General features: G+C 33.4%; 1 protein-coding gene across 3 annotated transcripts; it reads right to left on the bottom strand.

Moving 5' to 3' along the window:
- Window positions 1-4,122: 4,122 nt before the first annotated feature.
- LOC105162867 (tRNA-thr(GGU) m(6)t(6)A37 methyltransferase) lies at window positions 4,123-9,058 on the bottom strand. Of its 3 annotated transcripts, none has more exons than XM_011081022.3 (10): window positions 8,871-9,058; window positions 8,642-8,778; window positions 7,955-8,055; window positions 7,656-7,851; window positions 7,487-7,579; window positions 6,534-6,593; window positions 6,321-6,395; window positions 5,980-6,060; window positions 4,596-4,785; window positions 4,123-4,341 (listed from the first exon to the last, which is right to left on the bottom strand). In XM_011081022.3, exons 1-10 carry the CDS (start codon window positions 8,950-8,952, stop codon window positions 4,316-4,318), a joined length of 1,041 nt encoding a protein of 346 aa, XP_011079324.1. In that variant the 5' UTR covers window positions 8,953-9,058; the 3' UTR covers window positions 4,123-4,315. The 3 variants fall into 3 exon arrangements, with proteins under 3 accessions (XP_011079324.1, XP_088736413.1, XP_011079323.1); XM_088880287.1 differs by having other exon boundaries at window positions 4,123-4,213; XM_011081021.3 differs by lacking the exon at window positions 4,123-4,341 and having other exon boundaries at window positions 4,373-4,785.
- Between the last annotated feature and the right edge of the window lie 3,607 nt (window positions 9,059-12,665).

The raw sequence follows: 12,665 nt of genomic DNA, 5'->3' as shown, positions 1-12,665 counted from the left end.
TTACAGAAATAACGGTTGTTCGGTATCTGGTCGAGAATTAGGCTGGTAAGCCTAAAACTGTTGTGATTTTTTCCACGCTTAACTGTTGATACTTAGTTATCATTTTCTGCTCTGTTGAATTTTTCTTAAATACTATGTATTTCATCTGTTAAAATGGCTGGCTATAATCTTCAACCTTTTGATGGTAAATCTGACTTTAATATCTGACAACAAAAAATGAAAGGTCAAAATTCAGAAACTCTGATTTTAAATATAGGAAAAACAGTAGGGGAAGAAGCAGATGTAAAAGTAGGAGTAACAGTAGGAGTAAGTCTAGGCTTAGGGATAACAGGTATAAGGATGACAAGTCAAAAGAAAGAAGGTGTAATAACTCTGGAATTAAAGAACACTACATAAAAGACTGTAGAAAGCCTAGGAGGGAAAATAAAGATAAAAACTATGAAAATAAGGAAGATGTAAATAATGTTTCTGATGATAATTCTGGTGAAATCTTTATGGTATGTGAAGTAAATGTTGTTCATTCCCTAAATAAACATGAGTGGTTAATTGATTTTGGTTGCACTTTCCACATGAGTCCTTTCAAAGAAATTTTTACAAATTTCAAATCTGAAATCTCTTGTTTTGTTTCAATGGAAAATGAAAAACATTGTGAAATAAAAGGTCTTGGTGACATCTCTCTAATTTTTAAAGAAGGTTATAAGTTAACCTTGAAAAATTTCAGGTATGTTCCTGACTTAAGTCAAAATTTGATTTCCTAAGCTGCTCTTGAGGAAGAGGGTTTAGAGGATAAGTGGAGAAAGGGTTTTATGAAAATTATGAAAGGATCCTTAATGGTTTTTAAAGCTAACAGAAAATATAATCTGTATATTTGCACTGTTATGTATGATTCTATTGATGCATCTGTGACTGAATGTGATAAGACCTCTTTGTGGCACAAAAGATTAGGTCACATGTTTGAAAGGTTTAGAATAGTTAAAAAAGGAAGGAATTCTAAATGATAAAATTGAAAAACTAAAGTTCTATGATGAATGTGTAATGGGTAAACAACATAGGGTTCATTTTTCAATTTCACCCTCCCCAAACCAGTCCACGTCTACATGCATTTTAGATTATATATACGCTGATGTTTGGGGTCCCTCTAATGTACCCACCCATGGAGGAAATAGATATTTTCTATCCATCATTGATAATTTTTCAAGAAAGGTTTTTGTTTTCTTAATGAAGCACAAATCTAAAGTTTTTGAAAATTTTGAAAAATGGAAAATTTTGGTTGAAAATCAAACCGGACAGAAATTAAAATCTTTACGAACAGATAATGGGCTTGAATTTTGCAATTAAAATTTTTCTGACCTATGTGAAAAGTTTGGAATCAAAAGACACAGAACTAATCCCTATACTCCCCCAACAAAACGATGTTGCTGAACGAATGAATAGAACACTGTTAGAAAAGGTTAGGTGTCTATTAATGAGTTTTGGTTTGCCCAAATCCTTTCGGGGAGAAGATGTTTTAACTGTAGCTTATCTGATAAATAGATCTCCATCTGTTCCCTTGTTGGGAAAACCACCTGAAACTGTATGGTCTGAAAAAGATATTAATATTTCATCTCAATGTGACGTTTGGATGTTTTGTTTTTGTTCATCATAATTCTGATAAATTAGAACCTAGGTCATTAAAATGTGTTTTTATTGGTTATCCAAAAGGGGTAAAAGGTTATAGGTTTTGGGTACGAAGCCAGCCTGGTTTTTAAAATTTTAATAAGTAGGAATGTAACTTTTAATGAAAATGAAATGCCCTGCCTTAATAAGTCTTAATATCCACTTTTAATAAGGTGGAGAACAATGTAGAGGATAACCAACAAGGGGAAGGGACTACTGAACACATAGAGGAACAAAATGCAGAAAATTCTGAAAATATAGACCCAGGGGACACCCTTGAAAACTATCAATTAGCTAGAGATAGAAATATGAGACAACCTAGAATTTCCTCAAAATATAAAGACTTTCACATCGCCCTAAATATTGAAATTTCTGAACCTAGTAATGTTGAAGAAGCTATGAAATCTAAACAATGGCTTAGTGCCATGAATGAGGAAATGAAGTCCTTAAAAGATAATAAAACTTGGGTACTAGTTCCTAAACCCAAAGACTGCTCTATTGTCGACTGTAAACGAATTTTTAAAACTAAGCAAGAAAATCCCTCTCTAAACTATAAAGTAAGACTTGTAGCAAAAGGGTTCACACAAAAGGATGGGATTAACTATACTGAAATTTTTTTTCCAATTGTTAAATATACTAGTGTTCACATTATTCTTGCTCTCACTGCTCACTTTAATCGATAATTAAAACAAATAGATATGAAAACTGTTTTTCTGCATGGTGATTTGGAAGAAAATATCTATATGAATCAACCAACTGGTTTTATTGATAAAACCAAACTAGACTATGTATGCTTGTTGAAAAAGTCCCTGTATGATTAGCTCTCAAATATCTTATAAAAAAAAGTCTATTTTCAAGAAATAAGAATTTATGGTATTTTCAAAATATACACACAGTGCTTTTTCTTTTTTTTTTTTTTTTACCACCAATATACATACAGTGTTATAGGAAGTGAAAGGATTAGGTTTTGCCATCCATGTTTTATCAATGTCAGAAAACACTTTTAGAAAAATTGGCATTTTTTAGATGGACTTTTATTCCAAATTGTTGATTTTTCTTTTATAAAACACATTTCAATATATTTCACTACTTTAATTATATCCAGAGGCGGTGCGAAACCCTGTCAAATTCATGCGGTTGTTAGGGTTTGGCCCAAGATTAAGGACTATTATTCCATGATCAATATATATATATATATATATATATATATATAAATTATATTTTGTCATTTGAACTATACTCATTTTTATATTTCGCCATTAAAATAATTTTTTGTATTATCTTACTATCTCAATTTTGCAAAATTTATATTTTGTTATATACGATCTTTATTTTTGTTGATTTTTCTGCAAGAAAACGTCACATGTTGTGCATATGTAAAAAATATCACATCACATAACCCTTAAATATCACATGTACATTACATGTGATATTTTTTCGATAAAAAACTTGGTTCAAAAATAATTATAAATAACAAATGTAGAATTTCATAAATTGATATGATAAGTTAACACAAAAAGAAATCAGATACCAAAATAAAAAAATAATCATAATTCAAATGATAAAATATAATAAACCCAATATATATATGATTGCTAGGGTTTTTACCATTTTGTGTTTTTTTTTTCAACAATCAACATTAAGTTATAATTTTTCCAGAAAGTCGGATTGCTTTTATATTTATGTTGTTGATTTTATTCATGTATTTTGATTTTCAACAAACTTGTTCTTTTTGTAATTCTTTTTATTTATTAAATAAAATAAATTTTGGTTTCTTCATATTATGTTATTCAAGTCTCTAAACAAACTTAGATATAAAAAAAATTGATTGTGAAATTTATAATTATATAAATTAAGGTTTTAATTTCAACGAATGGATAAATTTGATAAATTTCCAATCATTATTAAATTTTGAGGCAAAATTGCACAAATAATCCCAAAGTTTAAGGCGAATTCAAACTTAACTCCATGCTTATACGGATCTTAAATTTAACTCCATGTCCCATTAAAAGTTATAAAAAGAAGCTAAAATATTGCAAGAAAAGCCCAGCACTACAAACGTTAAACATAACGGCGAAGAACCCACGTGAAAGTCACGTGCACATGGATCAAAAAAATGGTCAGCAATTAATTCAAACTTTGAACCTCTAGTAGTAGGAGGGAACTTTTCTTTGCAACATTTTGGTCTCTTTTTGTTGTTTTTATCGAAAACTAGGGTTAAACTTAAAATTTTGAAAGGCGTGGGGTTAAATTTGAAATGATCTTAAACTGTCAGACTAATTTTGCAATTTTGCCAAATTTAGCCAGGGGTAAGCCAAGTTCCTGACTTCGCCACTGCATATATCACAAATCTCTAATCATTACATTTTATCTCTTAATTATATATTTTTTTTCCACAGCAGATATTATCATTATCAGAAGTTTATCTGACATCCAAATACATATTAAAAAATTTGAGATGAGACATCAAAAATCACAGCCATAACACTTAAGATTACTGGCTTGTCAACATGTCCTTTGCAAAGCAAAGACTATAAACCCCTTTGAAGGGACTCGTCTGCATACAAAGTAACATTAGCCTGTCATAACGATGAACGTTAAATGGATTGCTAGATTATGTACTGAAAGAAGCCAGAATTCTGCTACATTGCCGTAGTTCTTATCCCAGTTTCATGTTGCATTTAACTTCAACCATGTATATGTGAAGGGAAGAATATAAGGTTCAGAAAGAAAAAATACCATTGAAAGTTAAAGAAAGCGGCATAAACAACAGCAAGAACCATGTCAAGTATCCGATTTACTGGTAGTTTGTGTGTGAGATGCAAGGGTGACTTTCTCAACAAGAACATTGGCGTTGGAGTTGATTCTGTATGAAACATCTAAGCCTTCCAAAATCAGGTGATAAACAACATCATTTATTAGAGATGTAACTAGCTCACCTCCGTTTTGAGAGGCTTCAGCACTGACTACTCTATTTTCAGCATCAACATCACCTCTACTGCTGGCTTCTGTTTCAAGGGGAGGTTGATGAGGACGGCTTCGTTGAGAAACTGATCTTATATCCCATGAGAGCACCTCCCTTATCAAGGATTGAAATTCATCTGGAGAGGAATAAAGTGACTTCTTTTCCTGGAAAAAACAAAGTTGAAAAGATAAAATCACATTTCTGGCCTGTAGAACTGACTTTTGTTTTATTTCATAAATAGGAAGCATTTAGTCTACTCTTTGATAAAACAATTAGGAATACTTCAGTGATTTTGAATATTTTTTTTTATAATTTTGAATTAATAATAATAATTTTTTATAATTTTTACTTTTTTTATATATAATAATAATTTTTATATAATTTTGAATTATTTATTATAATAAAAGTTAAATAATTTATTGAATCCAAACCTTTCATTTTTTCAAAATCTAACGGTTGTGACGCTCATTATTTAATCAAAGAAGATCCAACCGTCATCAAAACAAGAAATAATATATAATAAAAAGGGCACAACGGTCATGAAAAAAAATTTAATACCGTTAAGTCAATTTAACAAAAAAGGGAAAGTAAGCTACATTTGATAAAACAGAGGGGGGATTTTCCACCTATTTCCAAGGGATTTTTTCCCCAATTTTTTAAACATAGGGGGGTTTTATGCTATTTAGCCACCATGTTTTGGATTAAAATGCCCTTTGGACCAAATTTCACGTAAGACATCCATGTTTACTTTGTAGGTATTGCACTACTTTGAAATTAAGATTGCCAGCGCCACAATGGCGGAAAGGGCTAGACTCGAAAAACACAAGGAAAAAGTTCAAAAGGACTGAGAAAAGAAATGACTGTTATTATCTATTTTGGCATTTCATTTTGCCAAATTTTATATTATATGTTTTCTTTTTCTTTCTTTGGAAAATAGCGAGGGTATTTAAGCACTTTTACACTTTTTCGATTGGATTAGTAATGTTTTGCAAACCTCAACGAAGGTAATTAGAACAAACCTCAAGGGAGGTAATTGTAAACTTTTATCTAATATGAATGTATTGTAATTGGATCAAACCTCAAGGGTTTGGATGTAATTTACCATAAATTGTGAGGCAGGCCATGGGGAGTTGATGTACAAAGGGCGTAAAATAACTTCTTCTTAAATAAGAATAAACAAAGGTTCATATTATTCATCTTTTCAGAAGATGTAAGAACTTCTCAAATAAGAAATAAAATTGCGCAACTAAGCCACACAACCAGAATTCATAAATGTAAAACAGCAGGTTGACAGAGTCAAAATTGCAAAATAAGACATAGAGGTTGCATAGTAGTAAGAATTAAGTTCTAAGTCTTACCACAAGCAACCAACAAGCTGCAAGGCTTGACGAAAATCCTTCAGAGAAGTTAACAGAAGCTATAGCTAGCGCATCGTCGACCTGTTCAAGAATTTTCTTAAATTCCCACTGGGAAAGTCAAAGAAGTTTGCAAAAAAACCAAAGAAAGAGACTCTTCCTCGAAAATAACATCTGAAATTAACATAAATGTGGAAAGGTGATTTAGAACAAAGGTAGAGTTATTCCCGCATCAAAATTATGGTTTGAATAGTGTGATTCTTTATTTACTATCAAGCCGAACAAGTTACCCGTAATGACAATAATGCACTCCTCACAAGTACTAATTATGTAAAGAGAAATACCTTCACCCAATCAGGAACTGTAGCTCCTTGGATGTTGTCACAGTATGGCAGATAAGGCTTGATATCCAGAATGGGCTGTAATGGAAGGTAAAGGGAACTAGGTTCTGTTACATTAGTGCCACATATAAATGCACTAATGAATAAGACAGATAACCAATGAGAAAGAAACTTCGTCCTACATAATACTGCTACTAGTGAAACAAGAGAACTTACTGTTCCATCAACCAGATCCACACCAGAGAGCAACACTGTATTCCCATGCACTGCCTCCACCTAAAACACCAGAAAGGTAAATTTCCTAATGTCTATCTAGGAACGAAGAAGAATATTTTCCTGTGATTCAGAGTAAAAAATCCTTGATCTAAGACAATAAGTATTTTCTAACAATAGATCTATCGCCAGCAACCCCGGAGTACGGGTGCAGCCACCATATAAAACTTGACTATCATGATGGTCCTGGAATGGAGCAAAATGTGTGGTTTATGCTATTTCATTCACATAGTACAGTACTATAGCAATGCTTGCTAGATTCTAGAATAAATTTAGTGGAATACAGTAGAATCCCGATGTCACAGATGTGTATATGAATGCAACTGTAATTTTTGCTTTAATAGCAGATGTGATTTCCATGTAGTTTAAGTAAATTAAAGGCAAGAAGAAAAGTAATAGAAACTTTATTTAATTTTTCCAATAAGAAAGAATTTGACATAGTTTTCTCAGAGTTCAAAATCAGTATTTTTATCTTATGAAATTAATGATAAAGCATCTCAAAAAAATGCTTACACAGAGTTTATATTTGGTTTGAATTAAATTAGAGTTTAATCAATGTCATTAAACTTGGAATCTTGGTAGTACAAATTATTTGTAAAATTCAAAACAGACGAATAATATATATATATATATGATTAGTATTTCAGAATATACAGTAAGCTCATAAAATTAATATACTGTCTACAATGTGTCTATTCTAGTTTCTGGAAATTGAGTTGAAAAAGGCTCCTTCATGTGAATTAGAAACATCCATCTTTCTTTCTCCATCACATTCATTGTAAATGAGCTTTCATATAGTTTTTGGACAATAATTTTGGAAGTGAATAGCATGAGATAGCACCTTCCATGCTATGATCATGAAAGATTCAATTTTCCTTTGTTCAATTTAACAATACCTTTGCCACAGTTAATCCAATTGGGCACGGACGATGCGGTGATCTTGTAGCAAAGACTCCAATTCTTTCACCTTTGAGCCTCGGTACCCTTACCTATTCATCCATTCAACTATCTTAAACAGCTCAATAATACTTAAGAGATCCAGAAAACAAAAATGATAGCACTAACCTTTGCCTTAAATTTTGACTGTGACGGATGCTTCCATAACTTCTCAAGATCTGTGTTTAGATGAAACACATAGATAATCCAGCAGTGGGAATACCCTTCAAGGCCCTCAAGAGATGCTTCCGGAACCCGAGTAGGATCAAATATCAAGGATGCCTTTGCAAGAGGTACAATTAAAGGCTGTCTTGGAGTCCCATTCCTGCACAAATTACGACATGTATCATGAAAGGTGCTTATGAATCAAGTGAACGCTATTCTACATTGTTGTGGAAAAAAATTGTCCTACTGTTTTACCAGATTACCTTGTAGAGAAGCATGAGTGAACTACCCCAATAGGTGCCATTGGATATGAAGTAGATTCAACCTTGTTGAAATTAGGCCTGCTCAATGCTTCCCTTAAATCCTGCAACAAGACATGCAATTTTAAAAATTGAACAGCAGCAGGGCTGTTATGGGAATACGTTACAACTCTGTATACACCTGCATTGTTGTTCTCCATATTTGGTATTATTAACCAATAAATAGCACAAATTCATACGAGTACATACAAAAGTCGGCATTAGCATAAACCATGATAATCATTTTGCTACATATTATTACATCTCATTTCCCCACATTTAGATTCTGAAGACATATCTGTCCTATCTGGATTACAATGCTTCAAAACAAAAGCTTTTGAACTGCCAGCAACGCCTCACTTCCTTAAGACATTTATTGAAACTATAGCAGTCGGAACAAAATTCACTTACACTTCCGATTAAACAGAAAGAAAATGAGATATGCTCAATGTACCAAGAAAAGTGCAACTTTGCCCAGCAGTTAGAAAGATATAAAGTTCTAGAAATGATGGAAAAAAAGGACAGAAATTAGAGTCGAACAGTGTCAATTCTCGGCAACATTGACAAACTTTCAGAAAATGGTTTCTCATTTCTCACCATTAAACTTCATTTCACATTTCTAATCATCAAGAAAAGAAGAAGTAAAGCAACCTTTTGAGCCCTAATGCGGCCTTGTCTTTCAGCAGCACATTTTTCCAAGGCGCCCTTTAAGGAGTCTTCAAGTTGTTGAATTTTTTTGTCGGCCTCCCCATTTGAGATAGACTTCGATTTCCTTCTCCACAAATAAACTGCAGCAGCCCAAGATAAACATGCATATATTAGCACAAGAAAAGGTGAAGAGAGAAACTCAGAGTACTGGCTTATGTTTGATGAGGCCTACCAGAGATGGCAGTGGAAGCAGAGAGAGAAGCCAATGCCAAAGTGAAGGAGAGCGTCAGCCACTGGGATTTGGTGCCAACCATTCGACAAAAGACTTAGCTCATACTCTCCCCCTGAGGCGGACAACGACGAACTTAGCCCCAACTTCAACTTCACTCCGCATCAACAGGGGGAATTGCAATTTAGAATAGAAATTTATTTTGATTACCTTGTCACGATAGTGCGCTTTAGACCGTTCGATTGAAGGCAGCAATCAAGACCGTCGGATGGAGGGCCAAATTCAATTTGGGGATGATATTAATATCAGCTATAATATTGATCAAACATGTGAAAACCATATAAAATCCTATAAAGGGAAACACTAAATTATGAGATCACCACAGTATGTATTTTGGAAGACCATTTACTACTTTATAGTTTATGAAACAATTCAGTATTGATAAAAACTGGTCATGCCTAATAACATAACAACCCCATGAAATAATCGATATGGCCCAGGACTTGATAAAAATTGCAACAAAAGTACAAAAATAGAATGACGAAAATTTAATCACGAAATTTTACCTTTTCGATTTGAAGACTTTTTTCAAGCTTTCTCCTACAACCGTGTGCTCACATAAAGACCAACGAGATCTCCTCTATGTCGAACACACACTACACCATAAGGTGGTCTACACCAAACCTTACTAGAAGTAAGGTGTTAAACTTAAGAGGACCTTGCTCTAGCATGAAACTAATTCATGAAGAACAAGAATAGGGAGAAAAAAAGGGAGAAAAAAAGGGAGAAGAGAGTTGTCAAGATGATAAGTGAAAGCAGTATTGTTTTTTGTATCATATACAAATGATACATATATATATATAAACATATATATTATACACGCACAAGAGACATCTTATGTACTTGTTGTATATATCATGTATACGTTGCATGTTAAGTCAAAAATAAGTATAATGTGTGCCCCCATAGTATACTACCTACTAGTACCATAAGTACTCAAGCAATAATTCCCTCATTCTTACAACCTCATATATAAATGTATATCACATATAAATATATCTATATATATAGGATTAAAGGCAATTTTAGTCCCCTAACTTCAGGTCATTCTCGTTTTAGTCCCGTAACTTACTAGGGTTCTATTTTAGTCCCCTATAATTTAAAAAAGCTCAATTTTGATATACATTTCGTCAGAAAATTGCCTCAGTTGCCGGAAAAAGTCACGTGGCCATCATGTGACTTTTTAAATTGGGGGCTTCGTTTTCATTGGCTGAATAGACGATGTGGCGACAACGTGGTGATGACGTGGCGATGATGTGGAAATTAAAAAGAAAAATCGAGTTCTGGTTGAGTTCCACGGCGAACCACCACAAACCGCCGCGGAAGTTGAAGGGTCGGTCACAATTTTGTCGGCGAACAACGGCGATTTCTCATGCTCTAATGGCAGCCCAAGGTCTAGGGAGATGGATGGACGTTTGTTGAAGGAAAAAGATGGAATCTTGGCTAGACAACTGACTGTCATGAATCTAGGGTTTCTTGGTGCGGCGTCGGACTTTCACAGCGAAGAAGATGAAGCGACGGGCGACTGTTTGGCGGCGAAGAACAACGCTGTTCCACTTTCCAATTATAACCCAAGGTTAGTGGAGGGGGAGAACACCTTGCCGGCGACGAAAGAAGGCATCTTGGCCGAATCTTCAATGGATTTGCGATTAGGGTTTCACCGCCGATCATGGCGACGTTAATGGCGGAAACCAGGCGACCAGTCGTCTTCCCGGATTCAACTTCGACGAATTTCTCACCCTAGCATATAAGGTGATCGATCAAGATGATACCCACGCCATGGCTGCATTACAAGATCTGAAACAGCATTGGGGAGTGAAGTTTGGTGGCGGAAACTCATGGGCGTCGGCGAAAGAGACAGCAGTCGACGACATCGTCACTGCTATTTTTTTTAATTTCCACATTGTCGCCACGTCGTCGCCACGTCATCGCCACGTTGTTGTTTTCAACCAATAAAAACAAAGCCCCCAATTTAAAAAGTCACGTGAGGGCCACGTGACTTTTTCCGGTGACTAAGGTAATTTTCCAACGAAATGTGTACCAAAATTGAGCTTTTTTAAGTTATAGGGGACTAAAATAGAACCCTAGTAAGTTACGGGACTAAAATGAGAATGGCCTGAAGTTATGAGACTAAAATTACCTTTAATCCTATATATATATATATATATATATATATATATTCATTCAGAGGTGTAAATGATTCGAGTCAAACAGAATACATTATTGTTCAAGCTTGTTCAAATTATTATCGAGCTTCAAAAATTATGTTTGAATTTGGTTTGATTATTATTCTAGTCAACCTCGAACGAGTTTTAACTGGATCTCAACTTGAGTAATTGATATTTTTAAGTATATTTACTATTTTTGCACTAATCGAATCGAGTTCGAGCCGAGCTCAAAAGTTACGAAAATAATTTTTTTTGTTCAAGTTTGGTTTGCTAAATTTAACAAATCGAATTTAAAAGAGTTTTTATTGATCAATTTCAATCGAGTATCAAATAATTTGATTATTTTTTCGGCCCTGTATGTCTATATATTCAAGCTAGGGCTATATATATCCTATTGGACTTAATTAAGAAATAAATTAAACCCACAGGCTTGGGCCTTCATGAAATTAATCAATCAATTCTTGAAAACCCAAATGGAATTTATTTGATCTTATCAAATAAATCCTAGCCCATAGCCCAATTAATTAATCCATCAAATAATTAAGCCTAACTCCATTTATTTAATCTCATTGAATTACCGACTCAAAACTCTAATTAATTTATCCTATTAATTAGTTTGTCCAGTTCAATTAAAATTGATCTTATCAAATTAATTAGACCCAATCCAAATTTAATTAATCTCATTAATTAAATATTGGGCTTCCCTTAATATGAGTTCTTTCATTTAAATGATCACATCATTTAATCTCTCAAAGTAATTTAAACTCTTTAAATTAATTCATTCTTTCTATAATTAATTCATAATTAATTCCACTACTTCCTTGAGTAGTATTTTGTGTCTGTAGGTTCACCCACAACTAGACTTGAGCTTGTGCAAATCATTAGTGCTACTAACAAGTTGGGATTTTTTTCTTTTAATCTTGCTGCATGCAGCAATGATTTTTTTTTAATATTATATATATATATATATATATATATATATATATTGCATGTTGCATGCTGCAACGTAATTGAAGGCTGCATGCTGCATCGTAAAATTAAGGTTGTATGCAGCATGCAGCTTTAATTTAATGCAGCATGCCTCAAGGATGTATATATATGTGCCCCCAAAGTACGCATCTTCATCTTGCAATTGGCGAGACTTGCATCTTGCAATTAGCGATACTTGCAATTTTTCTAGCATTTCAAACACATTTAAATTCCAATATTTGGAAGCCACAATTTGAAGGTTTGTTTTATAATTTTGTCAATTTAGTTTCTATTCTACAAGTAGTAATGATTGTGATTTAATCTCTTGCAGAAATGTCTTGAATGGAAGTTATTGTGTATTTTGGGGCCGAAATTTCTCACGATGGGTGGACAGTTACCTATGATCGGATGCCAATTGATTTTATGCGGGTCTCATGCCCAGTGACATTCTCAGTTTTTGACAAGTTATATCAAAAAATTCATGTTGATAGTAACAAATTTTTATTAAAAGTTTACGCTACACATATAGGGCAATACATGGGGCATATAAAAGAAACTCCCATACAAATTCAGGATAATGAGAATTTAGCATAATTCTTAA

The sequence above is a fragment of the Sesamum indicum genome, linkage group LG5 (genome assembly GCF_026168435.1).
Source record: "Sesamum indicum cultivar Baizhima isolate 11 linkage group LG5, ASM2616843v1, whole genome shotgun sequence".
In the NCBI taxonomy this organism is placed as follows: Eukaryota; Viridiplantae; Streptophyta; class Magnoliopsida; order Lamiales; family Pedaliaceae; genus Sesamum; species Sesamum indicum.
This window is presented reverse-complemented; position numbering and strand designations above follow the sequence as displayed.

Bases quoted from the DNA above. Each gene is read 5' to 3' on its own strand.
- LOC105162867 (XM_011081021.3), bottom strand. From the start codon at position 8,952: ATGGTTGGCACCAAATCCCAGTGGCTGACGCTCTCCTTCACTTTGGCA. The intron at 8,056-8,641 runs GTTGCTTTACTT...GTCTTGTTGCAG, and splicing joins GCCGCATTAGGGCTCAAAAG to GATTTAAGGGAAGCATTGAG. The intron at 7,580-7,655 runs GTTAGTGCTATC...ATGGATGAATAG, and splicing joins AGTCAAAATTTAAGGCAAAG to GTAAGGGTACCGAGGCTCAA.